Below are 24903 nucleotides of genomic sequence, written 5' to 3' on the forward strand. Positions count from 1 at the left end.
TCCAAGAAAATAAGCAATTTTTCTTGAGTGCTGTTGTGAACCGCCAAGGAAAACACTGTTTCCTTGAGTGCTGTTGCAAACCACCAAGGAAAACATTTTTTAAAAAATTGATATTTTTTTTATAAATTCTTCAAATGATCTCAGATGGAGAAATTACCTAAACCAAAGTTGTAGTACTTAAAAAGATCTAAAACTTTCCTATTCAAACTTTTTATTTGAATTCGTTTAGGGTGTTAAATATGCATTACAAAATTCACTAGACTAAATACAAAAGCAATGCATTAGCTATTTTAGTCATAAATGATTTCGAGGTGCAGTGGTAATAACCTATCTATGCAAAGGTTGAGGTTGTTAGTTCAAAACTCGGTAGCGGCAGGGTTTTGAGATTTTTTGAACTTTTTTTTACATATTTTCTTGATGGTTAGTCACCCCAAAATGAATTTTCTTGACTGCCAACTTATTTTCTTGTCGTCTTCGCAATCTAGTATTTTTCTTGGTGGTTGACAGTCAAAGAAAACTTCCTTGAGGGCTAGCCACTAAGGAAATTCTATTTTCTTTGCCATCTAGCCTTGGTAGTTCATGCTTGACGATTGACCGCCAATAACTATTTCCTGTTTTTGGTCACCAAGGAAATTATGTTCCGTGGTAGGGAATGGATTACTGGTCGCTAAAGAGTTGTGGTTAGTTGTTTGTCGGTAAACATATACAGAGCAAGGCATAGTCAATAAAAATTTGACAATAGGTAGTCGCTATAAATAGTAAAGGTAAGCTGTTGTCAGTAATAATTTTATACTAACTGGCTGTCCATTGTCATTCTAAAGGTTATTGTCGACAAAAGATGCTCGGCAGTCCTCCGAGGGGTATCCCACGAAGGTATCCGTGGAGGTGCGCGTAATCAGGAATCGGATGGTGACACAAGGCGTAGGGACAACGATTTAGACAGGTTCAGACCGTTTGATCGATATAATACCCTACGTCCTGTATCTTTGGTGTATTGTATTAATCTGAATGACCATGTAGATTAGGGGACCCCTGCCTCTCCTTATATACTCTGATAGGGTAGGGTTACAAGAAAAGTCTCCTATTTGGTACTATACAATATCTTACGGTGCACGTCGACCAGTGTCGTGCACGCCTTGATCTTGTGGGCTAGGCCACCTCTGAGGGTGCGGCTCATGTCTTATCTTGTGAATACCGGGAGCCATACCCCCACAGCTAGTCCCCAATCCTGACAGTAAGTGACGTAGTCACGTGGTGCCAGGGTCAAAAAGTAGAAGAAAGGCAGAAGACTGGTCGAGCAGGCAACCAGTCCACGGGGAGAGCCCTGAATTGAAAAGCGCACATTCACCGTAAGGTGAAGTGTGCCCACTTAGTCTCCGAGCCTGCTAGAAGATGAAGAATAAATCTTGTAGCAGGGTCAAAGAAAAAGAAGTCTAAAAGCTTACCGGCGTCGTCTGACATGCGCGTATCAAGACCCCAGACGTGCCGTCCAAGATCAGCACCCTGATCCGAACAGCATGTAGCAGCTTGATAGCACACCGATGATACGTAGCAAGATCCGACCATCAAGGGAGTCCCCGACGTAATTGGCGACGTCCGAGCACTGAGGAGTCCCCAGCGTAGCTGGCAATGTCCGAGCACCAAGGAGTTCCTAGCGTAGCTGGCAATGTCCGAGCACCGAGGAGTCCTCGGCATAGCTAACGACGTCCGAGCACCGAGGAGTCCTCGGCGTAGCTGGCGATGTCCGAGCACCGAAGGAGTCCTCGATGTAGCTGGCGATGTCCGAACACCGAGGAGTCCCCAGCGTGGCTGGCGATGTGCGAGCACCGTCGAGGAGTCTCTGGCGTAGCTGGCGATGTCCGAGCACCGAGGAGTCCCCGGTGTAGCTGGCGATGTCCGAGCACCGAGGAATCCCTAGTGTAGCTGGCGATGTCCGCAAGGTGAAGTGTGCCCACTTAGTCCCCAAGCACGAAGAATCCGAGCACTGAGGAGTAACCGACATAGCTGGTGATGTCCGAGCACCGAGGAGTCCCCGACGTAGCTGGCGATATCTGGGCACCGAGGAGTTCCCGACGTAGCTGGTGATGTCTAGACACCGAGGAGTCCCTGTCATAGCTAGCGATGTCCGTAAGGTGAAGTGGGGTGAAGTGTGCCCACTTAATCTCCGAGCACGAAGAATCCAAGCTCTAAGGAGTTATCGACATAGTTGACGATGCCCGAGCACCGAGGAGTCCACGACGTATCTGGCGACGTCCGAGCACCGAGGAGCCCTTGGCATAGCTGGCGATGAAGCACGAGCGACGAACAGTCTGGTCAACTGGTCGGTGGCGAAGTGGGCATTGAGTAGAAGCGACCGACGAACAGTCCGATCAACTAGTCAACGACGAAGTCCATAAACCTAGAGGTCCGACCAGTTGATCGGTGGAGAAGTCCGAGCACCAGGTGGTCCGATCACCTGGACGATGATCCTGCAATACAAATATGTAGAATGAGTAGTACATGATGTAAAAATATATGAACTCCAGAGAAAAATCAGCAATGACGATGAAATAGCGTAGTTCATGCAGTGTCATTCTAAAGACTGTCATTCTAAGGTAGAGCCGATAACTTGACTCTGATCTAGTTCATTCAGTGGAGGTCGACCGGATCGATGCAGCCGTACTTAAATTAGGCAAGAATCGACAACTAACTTATACCAAAATCGCAATGGAGGTCGACCAGATCGATGCAGCCGTATAAACAGAGGTATAAGCCATGACGGTACTTACAACATGCAGTGGAGATCGACCGGATCGATGCAGCCGTACTTGCTAAAGAACTCGCCGAGATTTACTCTACTCCTACTCCTAAGCGGTGGCCGGAGCCGAAAAGTAAATGACTTGTATATTGGATTGATTGTTGTTTTTTTACAATAGCCGGGGTTTGATATTTATACCCAGGCCCTGTGCATGACTCCTATCTAAGCACGACTCATTACAATTTTTGAACTTAGAAAAAACATTCCTAATTTAAGATAACTTGGACCCTAATCTTTCCCTTTTTTGTAGAGTCCAACATGTCTCGTCCTGACGCCGATCATAATGTTTGTCATTATCCGCTGGCGCTATTTGAAGAAAGCCGATTCCAGTTTCGTGTTCGAATCAGCTGGTTCCGATCATGCAATTGATTCCTTGATGACATGATCTTGGGAGCTTTTGAGTCCCTGTGACCCTTCTTCCAAATTTTGGTGTAAACAGATACATGATTGAGATACTGCTTTGCAGCTTGACTAATAAGTGGCACTGTGAACCAGAACCAGCTTCATCTTTCTTAAGAACGGTTCGAATGTGGAAGTTCAATGTGAATCTTGATCGACTGATGGCTCATCAACGATGCGTGTATCCTGGCGGTAGACGTACTTCTTTGCCCAGTACAAGTAGTTAAGGAAACCAAGCAAACCGACAACAGCCACAACCCAGTAGAACAGGTCAAGATGGCTGCTGTCCAAGCTTGAACCCTCGAGCCACCCCCCGTGTTGCCCATGCCTCGTGATGCTGTTCACTGCTTGCACCAGGAAGGTGGCCAGCAATGAAGCAAGCCCTATCTCACACCAGAACAAGGCTGTGGCAATGGACTTCATGCCCCGTGGTGCCTCACTGTTAAAGAACTCAAGGAGCCCAGGAAAAGAAGTCACGTCCGACACGCCCAGCAGGAAGAACTGAGGCGCAAGCCAGAACAGGGACATCTGCACTGCAGCTTCTTTTCTCTTTCTCTCAACTACTGCTGCGATGACTGATGCAAGTATCATGGAGGCAAAACCTATGCCGATGCGCTGCAAATGAGTGATGCCACTGGCATAGCCTGTGCGCCTGCGCAAGAACGGCACAATGAACCGGTCATAGATGGCAAGCATTACCATTTGGAAGGTGATGGGGATGATGAAGAGTGTCGCGGGGGAAACATGGATCTTGCCCAGCCTTGTGTTTGTCATGCCACCTTGCTGCACGGTGAATGTGAAGATGATAGGGTTTGATACATATCCGATCATGGAGCTGACAAACAGAGGAAGCATACGGAGCACAGTCTTCGTCTCCTCCACCTTCGTCACACTGCAAAGTGACCAGGCTCCTTCTTTGCCATGGTTAATGCAAGCTTTATCGAGGAATCTGGCGAGATACACGGAATAATAGTTTATGAGAGGAAATACCAGCAACAAGGCAATGCTCCCTATACAACTAGTAATGTGCAAATGAAAATTGTTAAGTGCTTCTGCTAATCTTACTTGAGGCTATTTGTTTGGGAGAGTGCTTTAGTAGAGCCTCGCTCAGCACTGCTTTCGTGTGCTTCTTCCAGCTCCTCAGGCAGTCCAAACCTCTTATTTCTCAATGCAACCACAAGAACCTAGAGAGGCAAGGTTGCAGCTAATTAACATTTAGAACACACTTGTCGATTATTTGAGGTTAGATTTTCAACCTGCAGGATTCGAGTTAGAGGGCTTCCTTCAGGTACTTGGTTGCGGTAAAAAGGGAGGCCAGCCGCAAACACAAGCAACCCAAGCAGAATTAGGATAGCAGACAGGCCAAGTCCAATGTCCCACCCCTTGTAGTTCTCAAGCCACACAATGAAAATTAGCCCCACAAAACCTCCAAAGGAGATCCCAAAGGTGAACCAGTTAAAGAAGCTGGACTGTTGGTGGGACTCGGAGGGATCTTCATGGTCAAACTGGTCTGCTCCAAGAGATGGCAAGCAAGCACGGATGCAACCTTCACCAAATGCACTGATATACAGGGCTGTGTAAAACAGTGTAGCGTTCCAACCATGGGCCTCTTTGCAATTACTTGATTTGGCTTCAATGTTGCAAGTTGGTGGATGGAGTGATGGAACGTAGGCTTGCAATGCAAGCAATCCGTAGCCCTGCACAAGTGCATGTTTAATCACAGTTCACACATGCCAGTATGCCACTACTACGATTACTATTACTAGTTTTTTCTCTCTACCGTTTCTTTTGTGGCTATAGTGTTGGGTTCCATCTCTAGCCTATCCAAACTTGCTTAGGAATAAAAATGTTTGTTTTTGTTGTTGTTAATGGAAACAGTTACAGTTTTCTATCTGAGAATTAAGTGGACTTCACACTTTCACTGTCAAGACTCAAGACTATGCCAGAGCAGGTAATCTTAACTTGCAATGAATTGAACTTCAATAAAACAAGGTAGGCTTCCAGTGAGTTTTAAGTTTCCAGTAAGTTCCAACCCCCTCTTAATTGGAAGTCAAAGCTCCTTCCACCTTTTTCCAAAAAAAAAGTTTTAAGTTTCAGCTGTTCCCCAAATAATAAAAGCCTCACTGTTTTAGTAAAGTAAATGCAACGGCCATTCCTACCTAGCCAGATAACCTGAAATTTGGTAAACACAAAATCAGTTTATATCTGTAACTACCTCCATTTGAGCTTTGGGAAAGTACTTCACCAACTTCAGCTTCACACAGGTTACTACAATTGTACAGTTTACTATAATAAGATCCTAGCATGTATAATTGTACCAAAATAAGAGCAACTCAAGTGAAATTGAGTATTGTGCTGCCAACTAATTTTCTGTGACAATGTGCAATTGGTGTTGTGGATGTTTGCACTGGATGCATATCGCAAGGAGCTGGCGTCCACAAGGGCCTACTTTGAGTTTGTTAGGGTAATAGATGATCATAGCCCTCTGGATCTGATCAAATGGATGGTACACAGTTAATTGGGAGTACCACAGCGAAGCCCTTAAGAGTTTGTTTCAGATTATTTACTAGTCTTTGGATAAGAGAAGTAGCAGGTCTGCTAGGAGGTTAGAGCCATATCTACATATAGAGTCTGGCAGATCAGTTTGTAATCAAGGAATAAATAAAACTAATCCACAAAATAGGTTGCTCACCGCTAGGTATCTCCTAAACCCAGCAATCTATCCATATCAATTGGGGTATTCTATAAAAGCTGAGGGCGGTTTGTGCCTGCAAGAGGATTAGCTGATGATTTGGGCATAGAAATGAATGCGCTGGATGTCAATTTCTGAAATAAAAGTAATGCGGGAAGGCAATCTTTAGCATAGTCTTAGGATACTAAACTAGTTGAGAAAACTATTTAAACTATCACTGCACTCTCTACTATTGATAGGTTCACATTAGTAACAGCAATAGAACATGCAAGCTATCTTTGTAAGCTGTAGCTGGTTGGAAAAAACATAAGAAAAGATTACCAGAAACTCCAATGGACCAAAGAGAAGTATAGTTCTAGAACGAGTGATGTAAGAGTCCGAGAGGAAAGCTCCTATCAAAGCAAATCCGGATGTAGCACCAACAAAATTAGTGACTGTAGTTGCAGAGTCCGACACTCCCATATGCATTGTTCCTCGGAGGTAGGTGACCAAATTCAGCAAAATTGGGACATTCACCATGTTTATTACAAATGTCAGGACTGTAAAGAAGAAGAAATGGAGCAGAGGAAGTTTGAACATATAAGAAATTATCTCATCCAGGACCCATGTGCAATTGACTACAAACATAATTCAGGAAGGCAAATCATACAAGGAACTTAGCATGTAGAGACTTACAGTACAGAAACCATGCTGCTTTAACCCCTCCATGCACCTGTCTGTCGACGAGGTTTCCTCTCCAGTCCACAAACCCTCCACTCGCCATGGTACCGAAAATTTTCTTCTCCCTCTTGATTATTGTTTGCCCATCGGATCCCTTGCAAACAAGATGGTATAAGTAAGCATATGGTCTCAAACTCTGGATATTATAAAATTCAAAGGGAGTGGGTGATCAATCAGAGATTCTAGCCTATTTTATGCCATTGCTACTCAAGACTGTATAGTACCAACTACCTACACTAAAGTTGACTTCGATTGCTTCTACTTCTTGCTGACTGAAATTTAGGCACTAAAACTAATAAAAAAATCTGAGGCATGCACAAATGGGAGATGTCTCTAAGTAAGAAATAAAAGAAAAAAAAATAAAAAAGCATCCATTGCTATATGCATGCCATCATCCTAAGTGTGATATTTGTAATTTAAATGTCAATAGTTAATCTTTTGCAAACTAACTTCCTCTGCATAGCGGTGCAGCTTAACTTAAGAACAGGATATGCTTATGTCTGAAAGTAGGTACATCAGAATCAGAAATCTAATAAAATAAAGATATGCTTATGTCAGGACAGGATATGCTTATGTCTGATATTGTTTTAGAAGGTGGATAGGTAACAAATAATTAGTTGTGTACAAGCACAATTACCAGATATGTTACAAAGATAGTAGCAGTAACAAGGGAAAAAAATCAAAATGCAACCAGCAGCATACCTGAGCACGGAAGTCCTGAAATCAAGAGTGTTTGTTTGCTGGCTACTGAAGTCCTCTGCCAACAGAAAATAAACTACATCAAATCTTTTTCCAACAATGAAACAGCGTCAGTGAGCTTCTTGTTACGGTCGCCTCAGTTCATGGACATGGCAAGGAGTTAGTTCAAATATAGATTATATAGGTTTCTGGTAACTGGTAAGGTGATGGTGTCCTTATTACCATAACTAATCAGGAAAGATAGATCAAACAAGGAACACAACATACAGATTTATAGTATAGACCATGTTGCTCTGACTCCAACACACAAATCTCTGTAGATGGGTTTTGCTCTCCATTCTACAGAGCCTCTAATTGACATGACACTGCTGAAAGTTTTCCTCTTGATTACTTCCAGTGCATAGCCTCTTTCACAAACAAGAGGGGTATGAATCTATAGACAAGCAGATGAACCTTGAAACTTAAAGAGGTGGTAGCAACAGCCAAAAACAGTATCAATCAAAGATTCTGGCCTATTTTATGCAATTGGTATAGAACACGCCAGTGTACCAACTACCAACGCTAAAGATTATTTCTTACCTGCTTCCTGCTGACTGAAATTTGGACACAATAACAAGCATCCGTCAACATCAGGGGACAAAACTCAGGAATATTTTACAATGAGGGAGATCTGCATGTACCAATTTTTAGCGAACATTGCTTGCCACATGCCAAAATATTGAATGTGTAAATCAATTGTTAGGTTACTGATTATTTTGAGCGACTAATACTTATGCACAGGGCATGATGCCTGAAAGCAAGATATAAATAAATGTATACAATAGTACAACAAGAGGAACAATCGGTGCCCCAGAACATATTCGCCCTGTTCCCTGGTCTGAAACTTGGCTGAAACTAGCTGGTTTTGTGAGAGAGAAACACTGTAGCGGCTGGTTGATGAACAGTGAACTGAGAGGGGGAGCAGCCGGCTGGTCTGGTAAAACCAGACCAGCGAACGCGCCCATTGTTTTCAAAGGCGAAGCCTAGTAAATAATTAATTGCGGACAAAAACAAATGCAAGTTGTGATAAAACGGCACAGCAGAAGCAATCGGATAATAAAGTTTTAGTTCAATTGCCATTAACAATATACCTGGGTAGATTAGTCTTGGACGCAAGATCAGTTGTTGGCTAGCTGCCGAATAAGTCCTCTGCCAGAAGAATATATGGAAAATTAAATCAATTTCCAGCACGTTACACATAGGCAATGTAACCGAGCTTCGCGCCGGTTCAGTAGTTGGTACAGTCCCTACTCCCTAGTTCACCATCTCCGCATGCATCAGTTCAAGTAGTCGTTTCATCATGCTCTCGGTTCTCATGTTATTGTCCTCTGCAGCTGCAGTCATTGCAAACACACTGAAGGAATAGATCAAATGAATTTGGTCACAATCTAAGAAATGCAGACACATTTTGAACAGTGCGCAGGCAGGAAGAGATATCAAGGGGTCGCAGGGGACGAAGAGGAAGGAATGGCCCGATGGCCGCTGGCCGGTCACCTGTCACCGCCGTGCCCGACCCGACAGAGAAACTCGAAGCGGCGAAGCGGATGTCATACGGGCGATTGGCTAGCACGGCGACTCATGTGTCAGTGTCATCTGTAATAATGGTAAATATATAAATACCCCTAGAAGCAGCGCGAGGTGGATGCGGACCAGCGCCACGGCCCGGTAGACGGTCTGACACTTCTTAGATTGTGAAAACACAATTGTTAACTACAATCCCATGTTTTGTTTACAAATAATATTCTTTTTACTCAAGATAGTGCTATTTTGAAAACACAATTGTTAACTACAATCTCATGTTTTGTTTATAAAACCATCCGTTTGGATTTAGTTCTTTTTACAAATAATATTCTTTTTACTCAAGATAGTGCTATTTTGAAAACACAATTGTTAACTACAATCTCATGTTTTGTTTACGAAACCATCCGTTTGGATCGATTTATAATAACTACAAATTTAATATTTATACCTTTGCAGGCTATTATCATGGCCTCTATTTTTACATATAGACCCCTAACTGGCCCACTCTAAGTCCATGCTAACATCCTTCCCTCCTTGGAACATCCAGTTTTTTTTTTAACAAAAACAGTATTTATATACGAAAATCAAAGCAAAAAAGCAAACATGTTATCTTGAGAAAATAAAAGAACTAAAGGGTGGCTAGATTTTGGCACCCCTTTGCAAGATGGCCAGCACAAACAAATTTGGTCTTCGTTTGATTTCTTTTTATTCTCTGGAAATGGTGGCCGAAGAAGGGTTGAGAGAAGTGATTACTCGATGGGATTGTGCGCTACTGCTACGTAGGGATGAAAACGGTAAGGATATTTTTCGACCGTATTTGAAATCGAATCCGTTTAGAGGGGTTGAGATCTGTCCGTATCCGAGTCCGGATATCCAACACCCGATACCGTATCCGTATCCGAATACTCAAATCGCATATTTATGATGTCGATATCCAATCGTATCCTATCCGACATAATTGACACTATCCATATTCGAATTTGAATCCGGACAGAAATATGAAAACAAATATAATATCAGTGATATCCGTCCGTATCTGATCCGTTTTCATCCCTACTGCTACGAGATAATAGTTCTTTTTATTGAGCGAGATGAGATAACAGATCTTGCATCTGCAGAGAATTCCACCGTATAGCACATTGGTTAGGCCGTTGGTAAGTCCGGCCTTACTGGCGAACCCTCTATTTGACCGACGGAGTCACGGAGATAGTGTAATTTCTTTGTTACACTACACTCCATGTAATATCTATGGTTTAAGTATAAAAAGTCATGAAAATTGGCTTTTTGAAGAGAAAACATCAAACCCGGGTGGCCTTTACGACATACTTATGTTGTGTTTAATTTCTTGTGTCGTCCTCATGTGTTTCGACAGTACTGATTCGTAGCTTCCTAGCATATCTCCTGGCCCAGAAAGTGTAATTGATCAAGGCCAAGACCTCGAAGGCTCCCAGCAACAAAAAGAAGTGATCAAGGCGTGTTTTGTTGAAATTTGTTCCGTCCAGCCATCCTCCACCACCATCCCCACTCCTTGTCATTCTGTTTACAAGCTGAATGAAGGCGCTGCATGACCAGGCAGAAAATCCAGCTATACATGACTGTACTGCTGGTGCAATCAGCTTCATTGTCGAAGGCGCCTCACTCTCGATGAACTCAATTAGTCCGCCAAAGGATGCTATGTCCATGATGCTTAGCAGGAAGAACTGGATTACCAGCCAAAAGACAGACATTGGCACACCAGCTCCTATCGATGTTAACCCGTGTTGCTCTGCAACGTTCAATCTTCTTGCTTCTACTAATGTGGCGACGCATGCCGCAGCGATCCCACAAGCTGATCCAGCACCGATACGCTGCAGTGGGGTGACCCCATGCTCATGTCCTGTGGTTGTTCTCAGCAGCAGTGTCAAGATTCTGCTGTAGCATGGTTGCATCAGCATGTGGAATGCTGTTGGGATTGCAATGAGAGAGGCAGAGGGTATCTGGATCACGCCTGCGCCTTTGTCCATTGCACGACCAACTTGTATGGATAATGTCATTAGTAGTGTGAATGGCAAGTAGATGAGAAAGCAACTGATGAAGATTGGAAGCATCTGAACGAGGACTCTAGTTTCATCAGCTTGACTGGTTCTGCAAAACGAAAGTGGGTTGTTAGTGTTACCTCCATCATGTATCCAGGCCTTTGTTCAACAAATGTTGGGGGGAGGGGATATTACAATTGACTGACAACCGGCAAGATATTGCTACGTCCAGCTATAAAAATAGTTCCTTTTATCCGCATAAAAATAGTTCTTTTTTTTGTTAAAGAAGCATAAGTTTCATGAAAACCTGAACAATGGAACTTACCCAGATTTGAAAATATGATCTTGTGTGTTGCTTTCTTGTAGCTCAATAACATCTACATTGGCAGTTGACTTCTTATTTGATGAAATGATAAGAACCTGTAGCAGTACCAGTGACAGAACTTGAGAACCTCTGTAAGTCCAGCTTTTCATGTTTTATCTTAAAATTATAGATACAAACTAGGTGATCTTGATAACAAATTTAAGTTAATTTTATATCCATACCTAGAAAAGGGCTATTGAATTCCTTTATTTCTTATGAGTAATCATCTGCTAGTTAGAGTTTAGGAATAGGAATATGGGATGGGATGCAACGACGGAATGACCTTTCAGTATTAATAAGCGTTAACAAGTATTTACATATTGAAATCTTTATATTAGTTATTACAACTAACACAAATATTTCACCCCTGGATAATGGCAGGAGCGAAGTCGCTGGGCTCTCTTCTGGAATATGAGCGCTATTTTTATCTAATTAAAAGGGTGTGAATGTAGAAAAAAACTAACCCTGGTCTTCCTAGTCGGCTGGCACCTTTGGAAGGAAAGAAACACAAGCACATTCAACAACATCAGCTGCACCACGGGTGAGGTTCTTGGAGCAATGGTCGAAGAGGCAAATCTCTGGGTTTTGGCAGGTTTCAGGCATCTACGAGCCTACTGCCTTCAGCGCTAGCTAATCAGTCGCAAAACGTGTTTCATGTAAATTAAACTAGTTCGTAAGTACAGGCCCTCCTCAGGGTTCTACCTTTCCTAAGTAATCCTAGGATTACTCAGAAACATTGTAACCTTTGACATTCTACTTCGGCTTAATGAAACACGTGTCGGAATGACACGCTCACGAAAAAAAAGAAAAAACTAACCCAAGCTGTGGAATATGTATATATTGAGACTGGTTTTTTCTATATATTAATGAAATGGTACACAACCCTCTTGCGTGTTTAATAAAAAATAGCATCCGGACGTCCGGCCCTAGGCTAGCGTTCGGATGCAGCTCATGTGCCTCGTGTCTACATCGCATCACACACGCTCCGTCCCATTCCCAACCATCGCCAGCATCACGAACTGTGGCCTGCGCCCATCCTGCGTCCGCGATCCACGCCCACAACCACCTGCCCCGCCTATGGATGCGCGCCGTGAAGGCGTTTGCAGGCCTCAGGTGCCGGCACGCGAACCACGGTGGTGCCTCAGCAGCAGCAGTAAGCGAACAGCCGCCTGTAACAAACCGATCTACTTTTTAAACATCTAGATAAAACACTCGCAAGATAAGTCCAAAACAGATGAAACACTTAAAGCATGCATGTGTAGCTATTGCAACATGTGCAACACCAAGAACTACTTTTGAAACATTCAGATAAAGCATTTGAAACAGACGTCTAAAACACATGAAACAATTGGAACATAGGCTTGCAACATGCGCATATTGTCATTGCAACATATGCAACGTCACAGATCGACTTTGCAATATTCAGATGAAACCCTTGAAACATAAGTCTAAAACACATGAAACACGGCATCAACTGCAGCCATGGCCTACCTAGTGGGGGACTGCTATAGCCAGCAAGCTCGGGACCAGGGGGAATGTCGAGAGCAAACAGCTGGCCCAGCGTGCGCATGCCTCCCCTTTCTGCCACGATATCTTTGGCCGGCCGCGGGAGAGGAAGTCCAGACCGGCACCGACATCCTCCTAGTGGCGCCGGGGTGGTGGTGGCGTGGTGCTCACCATGGCCGCGATGAACGAGGTGGATGGGGGCACGCCGATGGATAGGGGCGAGCCGCGGGATGGTGGCACGATGCGGCCAGCGATGGGGTGCAGCGCAGTAGGGGGAAGGGAGCGGCATGCGCGGGGGACGGGCGTGCGGTGGGGGAAGGGGCGCGCGGGGGGGGGGGGGGGGAGTGCGGCAGGGATGCGCGGTGATGCCCAACAGCGAGATGCGAGTGCGAGTGGGGAAGAAACATGCCTGTTGGACCTATCCGCCGCGCAGGCCCAGAAATACAACGTCCGATGAGGTCGAACGCCCGTGGCCAAGCATTAGCGATAAAAAAACTAACACATACTAAATTGCAATTGCAGAAGTACATTCTATATGATATGTTTAATGTACGAAGTTTTACCTGCAATGTTCTAGTTAGAGGACTTCCAATAGGCTTTTGCGTGCAATAGAAAGGATATCCACTGGCTGCCACAAGCAGCCCTACAAGAACAATAAGAGTACACATCATAAATCCAATGTTCCAACCCAAGTTATTCTTAATCCACACTAAGAAGGCCAATCCAATTATCGCTCCAAGAGAGTTTGCAAACTTAAGCCTGGTCAAGAACACACTCTGGAGCTGTGATTTCTTTGGGTCACTATTGCTGAATTGATCTCCACCAAGGGATGGTATGCAAGCACGCATGTAGCCTTCCCCAATAGCAAACATTAACAAGCTCAAGTAGAGCAATGTCAAATTCCAACCTTGAGCTGCCTCACAGTTGTTTGGCTCTTTGTCTATGGCACAAATTTCAGGATGAAGTGAAAGAAAATGGGCTTGTAGTGCTAGCAACATATAACCCTGCATCGTCCAATAGAAGATTTATCTATAACCTGACATTTGTTCTTTTGATTTTGCAGCTTCAAAAGAAAAATACATTGAGCACTTGATATTTGTGTATAATAAAGTTTTTTATGGAATAAACTACTTTATTATGTCTATCTTGTATAATAATTATGGTATAGCCTAAAAGAAAAACCTGAATAATCAACATGGTGTGCTTTGCTTTAATCGCTATATTTCAACATTGTAGCCAAAACAGAAATAGTTTTGTTTGATAGCAACAATAATAGTGATTATTCAAAAAAATTAGCTTCAACATTTGACTAAACATAGATTTTTAACAGGGAGTTAGCATGAGAAGTAAACTACCAGGACCACACAAGGGCCAAATACAAATATAGTAGTGGTTCGTTTGATACACGCATCAGAGATGAAATTCATCAGAGCAGCAGATATCATCACGGTGCCACCTAGGTAGCTTATCACTATTGATGAGGTCACAATATCCAGATGCAACATGCCATGCAAATAGCCCACCATACTAAAGTTTGAGCTATTAGAGCAGCTTCTTAGCATGAACAAAACTGCAAACAGACATAAGAGTCAGCTGAAATTATTTGTTTGTACCTGGCTCAAAAGTGCATGTAAGTCCAACCAACATCTGCACAAATGTATTGTCGGCCTAGGCTAAACAACCAATTTTTGAGAGAAAAAAGAACAAGGTAGACAAATGACCAATCTAGAGCGAATGGAAATCCTTCATTGCCTGGGGTTTTGCGAACACAAGGTTGATATGTGCCCTTATAGTTCGTTTTGTGATGAGTGATTGTCAACGTGATCCACGACCTAGGTTGAGTTTGTGAGCTAACCATGGAGTGAGTTGGGTTGTGCGACATGTCTCTTGGTTTATGGTGTGCAGGTGTGGAGCTCGGAGGCGGTGGTCGACGGCGAGGTGAAGGTCAAGTAGGGAGTGCCATGCCGATGGACCAGGAGTGGTGAAGGACGAACGTGAGGCTTGGACTGAGGGACCAGGAGGTCGGGTGACCAGCCACGGTGGCTGACATCTGGGACATCGACAAGCGCAAGTGTACATGGGAGTGACCATGTTGACCGAGTCAAGACGGCGGACGTGCGAGTTGAGCGGGGCTCAGGAGGACTTGGCAGACGGCCGGTCGAGGACGGCGGTGACACATGTCGAGTGGCGGGGGACGCGTATGGAGTACGCTACTCACGGGCGGTTTGGTGGTTTGGGCCTTAAAACCATCGGTGGCTAGTTTCACGGGTTTGGGCCTCAAAACCCGAGCGGAGGTTCCGAGGAGGAACGGATGACACGTGGCGGCATCGAGAAATTCGCGTCGAGATGAAGCTATCTCATGAAGGGCCCGGTTGTCGTCGGATGAAAATTACCTCGGGTTGGACCATAGTGCCCTCAGGTTAAGTGGTTCGACTCAAAAATATCTAAGGGCAAAACTAAGATTGTATAATAGCCCTGTTAAATAGGATGAGGGAGCTCCCATCTCCCTCACCTCTTTCATTTTGCTTCATCCTTCTCTAGGTTTTCCCCTCTCCTTAAGTTTTTCTTGTGATAGAGGCCCACAAATTGGATAATTTGTGTAAAAACCAAAGATTGCAGCGGGAATGGAGGCCCTAACCTCATTGTGTCATCCGGGGTTTGATTTGTGAATTGTTATTGTGAATCACGTTTGTGTTCTTCGCGTTCTTCCTTTCCCCCATCTCTTGTGTGGTTCGATTCGTTGTTTTGAGACCGTTTTGATTCGTTACTTTTGCACTGAGATGAACTAGGACGTGAGTTGAGCCTTTCCACCGAGTTCATAGATCGGGGCGAATCAAGCTCTAGGGTTGGAAAACAGGTGTTTTTCGTGTTCATCCAATTTCCCGTTGATTGGCTTCAAATTGGACGATGATCTCCTAGAGGTAGCTCACCTATTGCCTTATGACCATGTGGTTAAAATTTGGTGGCAATTGGTTTTGATTTGGTTGCAAATCAGGATTTTCCTTGTTCCGAGCATTTTTCGGGTGACTCTACAACAACAACAACAACAACAAAGCCTTTAAGTCCCAAATAAGTCGGGGTAGGCTACAGTTGAAACCCAGCAGAAGCAATCAAGGTTCAGGCATGTGAATAGCTATCTTCCAAGTACTCCTATCTAAGGCTAAGTCTTTGGGTATATTCCATCCTTTCAAGTCTCCTTTTATTGCCTCTACCCAAGTCAACTTTGGTCTTCCTTTACCTCTCTTCACATTACTATCCTGGCTTATGATTCCACTACGCACCGGTGCCTCTGGAGGTCTCCGTTGGACATGTCTAAACCATCTTAACCGGTGTTGGACAAGCTTTTCTTCAATTGGTGCTACCCCTAATCTATCACGTATATCATCGTTTCGAACTCGATCCCTTCTTGTATGACCGCAAATCTAACGCAACATACATATTTCCGCGACACTTATCTGTTGAATATGTCATCTTTTCGTAGGCCAACATTCTACACCATACACACATAGCAGGTCTAATCGCCATCCTATAAAACTTGCCTTTTAGCTTCTGTGTACCCTTTTGTCACATAGGACACCAGATGCTTGCCACCACTTCATCCACCCTGCTTTGATTCTATGGCTAACATCTTCATCAATATTCCCGTCTCTCTATAGCATTGATCCTAAATATCGAAAGGTATCCTTCCTAGGCACTACTTGACCTTCCAAACTAATATCTTCCTTCTCCCAAATAGTATTGTCAAAGTCACATCTCATATACTCAGTTTTAGTTCTACTGAATCTAAAACCTTTGGACTCCAAAGTCTCCCGTCATAACTTCAGTTTCTGATTCACTTCTGTTCGGCTTTCATCAACTAGCACTACATCGTCCATGAAAAGCATACACTAAGGGATGTCCCCTTGTATGTCCCTTGTGACCTTATCCATCACTAAGGCAAACAAATAAGGGCTCAAAGCTGACCCTTGATGTAGTCCTATCCTAATCGGGAAGTCATTCGTGTCTCCATCATTTGTTCGAACTCTAGTCACGACATTTTTGTACATGTCCTTAATGAGCCCGACGTACTTCGTTGGGACTTTATGTTTATCCAAAGCCCACCACATAACATTCCTTGGTATTTTATCATAAGCCTTATCCAAGTCAATAAAAACCATGTGTAGGTCCTTCTTCTTCTTCCTATACCGCTCTATAACTTGTCTTATTAAGAAAATGGCTTCCATGGTTGACCTTCCGGGCATGAAACCAAATTGGTTCATAGAGACCCGTGTTATTGCTCTCAAGCGATGCTCGATAACTCTCTCCCATAGCTTCATAGTATGACTCATCAACTTAATTCCCCGGTAATTAGTACAACTTTGAATATCCCCTTTATTCTTGTAGATCGGTACTAATATACTTCTCCTCCACTCATCAGGCATCTTGTTCAATCGAAAAATATGGTTGAACAGCTTGGTTAGCCATACTATAGCTATGTCCCCGAGACATCTCCACACCTAGATTGGGATACCATCCGGTCCCATCGCCTTACCTCCTTTCATCCTTTTCAACGCCTCTCTGACCTCAGATTCTTGGATTCTCCGCACAAAGTGCCTATTGGTGTCATCAAAAGAGTCATCCAATTGAACGGTTGTGTCCGTATTCTCACCATTGAATAATTTGTTAAAATACTCTTGCCATCGATGTCGGATCTCATCCTCCTTCACCAACTGAACGGTTGTGTCTGTTTTTTGGGCGACTCTGTTCGTGTTAATTTCGCGACTCGCAGACAGTCTGCCCCTGACCCCCGGATAGTCCGTCGTTACTGTTCTGAACATCGGACAGTTCAGGCCTACCCGCGGATAGTTCGGGGCTGCTGCTGAAGCGTGTCCAGAACTGTTTCAGCAAGTTCGTTTTCTGGTGTTTGACTTGCGGATAGTCCGGGATTCAACCGCGGACAATCTGCCATTCTTCTTTATGTCTAGATCAGAACTGTTTCTCATCATTCAGTTCTTGGGAGTTGAACACCGGACAGTCCGGCCCTCAACCCCGGACAGTTCGGGACCTGACTCGCGGACAGTCCGAGCTCCCTATGGCAGACAGTCCGGGCCTGTGCGGATTGTGTTGTTTTCTCTCGTTCTTTCGAGCACTTGTTTTCGTCTGTTCTCGGTTGATCCACTGTACCTCTTAGTCATCGCCAAAGGTACCCAGCCACCCGTTGACCTGTGATCATACCGTTCTAGTGCCTTTGCTCTTGGGTCGTGATTTTGGGATGGCGGCTTAAAGTTTTGAAAGAAATTTGAGGCTCCCATTCAACCCCCTCCTCTGGTCGCCGTTTTCGATCCTTCAGGTTTTCATTGAGATGGACAAATTGGATCTCCATTCTCCTCTTGGCAGCTAACACCAAAATCTCCATTCATGGAACCCAAGGGTGTAGGATTTGCTAAGGGAGAGGTTTGAAACAAGGTGGCCCTCTATCCTCCATTCTCTTTCCGCTGGTCATGGAATGTTTGAATGCCATGATCAGTAAATTTGATGACTATTTGCTACTCCAACCCTTGGGACCTAAAGCCATAAAACATTGCCATCCTTGTAAGCGGATGATTTGGTTGTATTTCTCTACCCTATGGTCGATGACCCCCGAATGCTATGAAGGGCACCATAGATTTTTTAGGGTGCCTCCGGTATCTTGTGCAACCTTAACAAATATAGCTTACCACCGATTTGTTGTGATCGACACATCACCCTAGTGCAAGAGATCATTATTCCATGCAATTTGGTAAAGTTTCCTTGCAGGAACTTCAGGGTTCCCTTATCAACAGGAAAGCTTCCGCACTCTGCTTTCCAGCCCCTCATCAACTCAACAAGCTTAATCACCATTGCCAGCTTGAAAAAACCAAGTTACATACTTGTGAAGGTCGCTTGGTCCTAACAAAAACAATGGTCTCCGTCATACCGGTATACACGACAATGGTGATTAAGCTTCCCCTTGAGTAATTCGCACATTTGACAAGCTGAGACGTGCCTTCCTTTGGAGGGGCATTGGTCATAAGTGGCGTCTGTTGCTTGTAGTCATGGAGTATGGTGATCTTGCCCACGGCCTTAGGTGGGCTTGGCTCCACGACTTTTAAAGCTAATGGGGTAAGTACTCAAGTTGAGATGGTTCTAGCTGCATCGAAAAGATAATACAAGAACATGGGTTGACTTTAATTTGGCCACCAACAAGATGACAAAGACACGAAAGCATTCTTTGAGGTCACCTCCTCAGTTGTAGTCACTAGTGAGGAATCTACCCTTCTTTGTAAGGACAAATGGCTTAGGGTCATATTTGGAAGAGCTAGCACTAAATCTTTACCTTACCATCCCTCCCTAGACATGAAACTCACGGTCGGTAGCAGAGGCTTTTCTAGATGTATTACTTTTGCTATGCATCTAGACATAGTGTATATCAAAAGCTATGAATCTAGAAAAGACAAAATGTCTTATAATTTAGAATGCAGGGAGTAGAAAATAGTGTCGACATTTGTATCTTAAAATAGATCCGTGGTACAAATATATTCCATGGTTAATTTAGTGCATCATAAATATTAGCATTTTTTGTATATATTTGGTTAATTTGAAATTGTTGGATTTCACTGGTCGTGAGATTGAGATTGGGGGTTGGGGGTGGATGGAATGGACTTTTTTTTTATACTTGATCACATGATTTCTTGATCGCTTACACTAGAATAAATTAGCCTGCGACAACTTGATCATGCAGTACTTTTGCATGGAACAGGAATGAAGCAGTTCAAGAAACGGACCAACCACTGGAGTCCTGATGAAGCATCAGTTCAAGAAAGGTTGCCACAGCTTACCGTAGAGGAAGAGCGTTGCCCTGATGCCTCCGTGCCTCCTCTCGTCCACCGCATTCCCTCTCCAGTCCACATATACTTCTTCACCTTCCATGCAGCAGCTAGATCAGTTCTGTTCTGTGGAGGCAATGCTCTATCACGCCGAGGGTGCACAGAGACCAGAAGCTCCTCCAAAAACTCCAGACCCCATAGGGCCGCCTCAGAAGTGTGTGTGTGTGTCTCTCTCTATATACACACACACATGAGCGGTGTTATTGAGGCCTATATATTAATTAAATAAGGCTTCTCTCGAAATTGCTCTAGTTTCTTTCTAAAAAAATATTGTGCACGAATTAAGGGAGGCGCTTGAGCTGGCTCCTGATCACGTATACGTGGTCAACTGGTCACCATGTGCTCGAGTCCTGGACGCCGCGCATCGAACCTCAAGATGGCTTGCCACCTTGCCTCGTGTACGTGCTTTGATTTGGAGATGTCATATCCTTTCGGTTGGCTGGTTTATATCGTTGTTGGTTCGTGAAGAAGTACTGCTGGTTGGTTTATGTGAGAGAAAAATATTGTTTCAGCTGAAAATTTACGATCGTTTACGACAAGCCACAGCCAAACGAACAAGCTGCCAAGTCCAACCGTGGTTGTGGCTGGCTCACCGATCTCGTTACCACTAACTTTTCAAGTAATAAACTTGTACAATCTCCATGTGACTGGTTGTGCGCGGTTGGGTTAGTATCTCGGCTCCTAGCTCTTTTTAATAAGAGCTAAGATTTGGTACCCCGTGGTTCCAAATTATAATTCGTTTGACTTTTTTTACTTCAAGTTTAGCCACTCGTCTTATTCAAATGATTTGTGCAAACATAGTCAAATTTAAGTCATTCTTGAAGAATTTTTGTTAATAAAGCAAGCCACAACAAAAGAAGTGATATTTTACACAAATTTTGAATAAGACGAGTGGTCAAATTTGGGGTCAATCAAACTATAATTTAGAACGAATTTAGTATTTAATTAAGCAGGATCGATAGAACTAAGGGACGTACGATTAATTAATAAAGTATTGAGGTGATGTGCTGCACGTTTGGTTTGAAAGAGCCTTACACCCCAGGATTATTGGTTGGTGGAACCACACTAACCTTTTGGTGCACAGTCCTCGATTCATTAGCCGTGGCCATGGGTTTTGCCACTGTTTCATTTGATGAAGCATTTGACTCCATAATTTGCACGGTGTATCAAGCAACACCGAATCTGATTTTCTGTCACGTCAGAAGATCACAAAGATTATATCATTTTCTTCTTCTAACAGAAATTAAACATGAGGTTCCAGCATCCGCACAACTGTGGTGAAAAGTGGATTTCGCTGCTAATCTAACTCGAAGTGGCATCCATGTCAGCGGTCATCAGGTCCAATGTGGCAGGTGGGAGCCGAAGGAAGCCCACGCTCGTCGAGGAGATCACGCAAGGAATCATCGCCCGTGACTCTGAAGTTAACCTGATGTCCCCATCGCTGCCGGGCGTCTCGGACTCTCGGTCTATCAACGCTCAACGGTGTAGTTGGAACTATTAGGCCAGTTGGTTTCCTAAACGGCTAGCGCCTGAACGTCCGACACACCGCGCGCATCCGGACGTCCGCTTAGCCCACTTACATCCGTCTTTGTCTCCGCCTCACGCGCAGACGAGCACGTCCCCTCGAATGCAGCACCCCGGTCCGCCGGCCCCCAACGCCCCGATCCGTTAGCCCTTCAGCGTGTTGCACACCCCTAGCTCGCCCCGTAGCCTGCCGCGTCCGCCTTCGTACCGCCCCACGCGCGCGACGAGCATGCCCTAGCGGCCCCTGACCACAGCACCCTCGTCCATCGCCCCTGGCTCGCCTCCGGCCGAAGAACATAAAACGCTCAAATAAAACATTTATAACTTGCAACATGGAACAACTTACTGCAATATAAGACTTAAACAGCTGAAACATAGAAAGTTTCGTAGAGTGATTCGAAAGTTTTTGATATGCAAGATGAAAACCTAGATATAGAAAGTTTTATTTATTTAACGTCAGCGGGCAGGAAAATAGGTTGGGCTGTTTGTGCATGTATCGCAGACGTCAGTGCCGCTTCTGCCGCAACCATGTGCACCAGCTCGCGCGTCGGGCCATCAGTTTATTAATTACACATCGCGCGTGGATAATCCTCTGTGCGCTGCTAATAGCTGGTAGTGCGCGCGCCGCTACCAGTACCTGCGCACGCCGAACAAGGATCGCGCTAGGCATGAGCATGATACTCTTAAGAAAACTTATTTGAAGATTTTTCACTGTTCTACATTTTTTTTGAAGGAAAGAAGGATTATATTAAAATTTGTCATAGTACATCCCAAATTATATATGACAAAATCTGAAATAAAAAATACACAATATTCTAGGCATATTCTTCCATCTTCTTCTTTCCCAATGACATCCCTTGAACGTCGGAGCCAAAATACAGTCCTAGTCTAATCCAACAACCAGCCCTAAAATATTGGACACGTCGCAAAAGTCAACACTTCGGAACGAGTCCAAAACGCATCAGAATCGATAAAAGAATATCGAAAGTTGCATCGCCGGAAGGAGCATATGAGGCGGATTCATCACCTTTAAACCTTTATTCCTCTCCGTGACCAACGACGATGAGATCGATGACCCCAAGTAGCTGTCTTCGTTGGGGGCACCTAAAAGCACCCCTCTCTAATGGCCACAACTTGGCCGCCTGACGATGAAATCAACGACTGCAATGGCGATCTTATCGTGACTATCATCGAAGTCATCATAGTAACACAGTCCCAATAAAAAATCATCTGATTTTGCTGAAAGATCTATTTGAACTAAACCCTAAGTAGCTGAAAAAAAACTACTGGAAATTAAAGAGATAGTCCCCAGAAGAAAGAGAGGGGCACGAGGTGGAGGCACGGCGACGGTGAGAACGATCTAAGGACGGCGGCGGCCTTTTCCTGTTGACCTACGCGGAAGGATGTGTCGAAACGGACATCTAGAATCTACATTCATCGTCTAAAGTTCAGATTTTGTTACTAGAAATGAGATCCAAACCGAGCATTCAGATATATAGGAGGTGATGTTTAACGATCACAACTCCCCATTGTCAGACACAGGGGTCACGATGAACAAGCTCTGTTCTGACTTCTAACTACGATATTATGACGAACATACTGCAGCAAACAAACATTGGTACATACTCCCGATCCTAATTCTGCCAGTGCCAGACACCCGATCTACAACGACGATATTATGACGAGGACACCAGCATGCCAACCGTGCTAGCTAGCTATTGTTGGTCTACAGGATCACCGGCTCAGATGAGTGAACCACTCACCAGTCTTATCGAGCATCCGCTAGTGTTGTCGAGCATCCACTAGCTAAGTCAATCATAAACAAGCGTTGTTCATATTCACACACTATGGCTAGAGGTTGAAGAAGAGGGAGAACAGAGTATGCACACACAATACAAGACACCAACGTTGGTCGAGACCCTGTATGGGAGATGACAAATCTGAACTCTATTTACTGAGTTGCCGTGTATGTCTATTTATACAATTCTATATATCTAGTCCTAGTACAACGCATATGCTGTAACAGATACTAGGTAACACAGCAGGGCTGACTCTACGTCAGCCACTGCATGTGGCTACAGTGCCGCAGGTGAGCAGTTTAGCGTCTGCACCTGCAGCGGCTACAGTATCACAGCAGGGAGCCTTTTCGGCGTCATCTTCCCCTTGCTGTGTGTTTACACAAAAAACAGTAGTTTATTCTAACAATTCTTTCCCTAAACCTGTTGCTATCCTTTGTACCTCTCTATGCCGATCATCTTCTTCAGCTCCGTTAGTCGAAGACGTCCGAGCGGCTTGGTGAGGACATCCACGAGTTGCCGTCCAGTTTCGACGAACTCGATGTCGATCTGCCCTCCATCGACACAGTCCCTGAGGAAGTGGAACTTCACGTCGATGTGTTTGCTCCAGTCGTGCAGAACCGGATTCTTCGCAAGGGCGATGACGGGCTGGTTGTCCACCATTAGTGCTGGTGGGTGAGCTTCCACGCCGATCAGCTCGCCCAGCAGCCGGCGTAGCCACACAACTTGGCACGCCGCTGTGGCTACCGCTACGTACTCTGTCTCGCACGTAGATAGCGACATCACCTTCTGTTTCAGCGACAACCATGAAATTGGGACCGACCCGTGAAAGACGAGCACGCCAGAGGTGCTCTGTCGTCCTTCAATATCCCCTACCATATCTGCATCGCTGAACACAGTGAGCTGCAGCCTAACTTCTAACTATCATCGGGCATACCTCGATCACACAGCAGCAAACAAACATTGGTACAATACTCCCGATCCTAATTCTGCCAGTGCCAGACACCCGATCTGCAACGACGATATTATGACGAGGACACCAGCATGCCAACCGTGCTAGCTAGCTAGTACAACGGGCAGTCGGGCACAGGCATGCCAAGTCGCTGAAAGAATCCGCTTCCCTAGCCAAGCTCTCCATGTTACGCACGAACCTGCCAAGTTCAAAGTCCTCCTGATCGTCACACCGTGCCACCTCGACCTCGTCGACGGCGACAGCGACGGTGCTGATGGCGCCAAGGACGGCTCAGCCTTGACACTTGGCCTCCCTGAGGATGTAAGCCCAATACGCCAGCCATTCGTAACCGCTCAGGTCGCGGCCGTCGGCCAGCTCGACGATCCTGCAGATCTTAGAGACCGCTTCCTCGAGCCTGCCCAAGAGCGTGCTCCCTTCTGCCCGCCGCCTGAGCCGCTGCTGCCGCCGTCGGACCCATCTGTATCTGCCCTGCCCCAGCGGGCTCAGGAAGTGCACACATTTTGGAGTCGGATGTTTTAAACGATGGTGGATAGTCCCCGGTATTGCTGCGCGCGGGACTCGATCGCAACCTTCTTAAACCCAATATCTTCTGCGAATGTCAGCGCCGGTGCCGGTGCCAAGATCTCGAGTTTAAGCAGCTTTATGAAGATACTGATGTCGCAGGAGAGGTCCTCCAGTCTCTCCACCGCGTAGTTCAGCCTCTCCATGTCCTCTTCGCTTGAGAAGAGGAGCGTCTTTGTGGCCGTAGCCGAAGTGGTAGACGAGGAGGAAGAAGAAGATGAATCTTGCTGATGCTGGTGCTGGTGCTGCTGGGCCTGGGCATCGTCGCCGTCGCCGGTGGCTTGAGCTGGAGCAGCAGCTTCCGTTTCTCGCTGCCTGAAGCTGGCGAGCACCTCGCCGCCCTCCGCGGCGGCCTCCTTCAGCCTGTCGCGCCACTTGACCAGCGAGGCGTTCTCGATGGCGTGCTTCTCCGA

General features: G+C 45.1%; 2 protein-coding genes across 3 annotated transcripts; both read right to left on the reverse strand.

Moving 5' to 3' along the window:
• Window positions 1–2872: 2872 nt before the first annotated feature.
• On the reverse strand, window positions 2873–7841 carry LOC136498032 (protein NRT1/ PTR FAMILY 4.3-like). Of its 2 annotated transcripts, XM_066493967.1 has the most exons (7): window positions 7575–7841; window positions 7311–7365; window positions 6564–6702; window positions 6210–6427; window positions 4453–4893; window positions 4262–4380; window positions 2873–4145 (listed from the first exon to the last, which is right to left on the reverse strand). In XM_066493967.1, the coding sequence occupies exons 3-7, from the start codon at window positions 6649–6651 to the stop codon at window positions 3335–3337; spliced, it is 1677 nt and encodes a 558-aa protein (XP_066350064.1). In that variant the 5' UTR covers window positions 6652–6702; window positions 7311–7365; window positions 7575–7841; the 3' UTR covers window positions 2873–3334. The 2 variants fall into 2 exon arrangements, with proteins under 2 accessions (XP_066350064.1, XP_066350065.1); XM_066493968.1 differs by lacking the exon at window positions 6210–6427.
• A 2363-nt stretch (window positions 7842–10204) lies between these two features.
• Window positions 10205–19679, reverse strand: LOC136495263 (protein NRT1/ PTR FAMILY 4.6-like). Its single transcript, XM_066491235.1, has 5 exons — window positions 19589–19679; window positions 14108–14322; window positions 13316–13756; window positions 11208–11302; window positions 10205–10991 (listed from the first exon to the last, which is right to left on the reverse strand). Exons 1-5 carry the CDS (start codon window positions 19677–19679, stop codon window positions 10205–10207), a joined length of 1629 nt encoding a protein of 542 aa, XP_066347332.1.
• Window positions 19680–24903: the final 5224 nt, after the last annotated feature.

The sequence above is a fragment of the Miscanthus floridulus genome, chromosome 12 (genome assembly GCF_019320115.1).
Source record: "Miscanthus floridulus cultivar M001 chromosome 12, ASM1932011v1, whole genome shotgun sequence".
Taxonomy (NCBI): Eukaryota; Viridiplantae; Streptophyta; class Magnoliopsida; order Poales; family Poaceae; genus Miscanthus; species Miscanthus floridulus.

What these genes read in the sequence shown, in the direction of transcription:
- LOC136498032 (XM_066493967.1), bottom strand. Translation starts at nt 6,651, where the DNA reads ATGGCGAGTGGAGGGTTTGTGGACTGGAGAGGAAACCTCGTCGACAGA. An exon ending in AGCAGCATGGTTTCTGTACT is followed by an intron (nt 6,428 to 6,563) that starts GTAAGTCTCTAC and finishes TCTTCTTTACAG; the next exon opens with TCCTGACATTTGTAATAAAC. An exon ending in TTGGTCCATTGGAGTTTCTG is followed by an intron (nt 4,894 to 6,209) that starts GTAATCTTTTCT and finishes GCACTTGTGCAG; the next exon opens with GGCTACGGATTGCTTGCATT.
- LOC136495263 (XM_066491235.1), bottom strand. Translation starts at nt 19,679, where the DNA reads ATGGAAGGTGAAGAAGTATATGTGGACTGGAGAGGGAATGCGGTGGAC. An exon ending in CTCTAACTAGAACATTGCAG is followed by an intron (nt 11,303 to 13,315) that starts GTAAAACTTCGT and finishes GTACTGCTACAG; the next exon opens with GTTCTTATCATTTCATCAAA. An exon ending in GATCATATTTTCAAATCTGG is followed by an intron (nt 10,992 to 11,207) that starts GTAAGTTCCATT and finishes TTCGTTTTGCAG; the next exon opens with AACCAGTCAAGCTGATGAAA.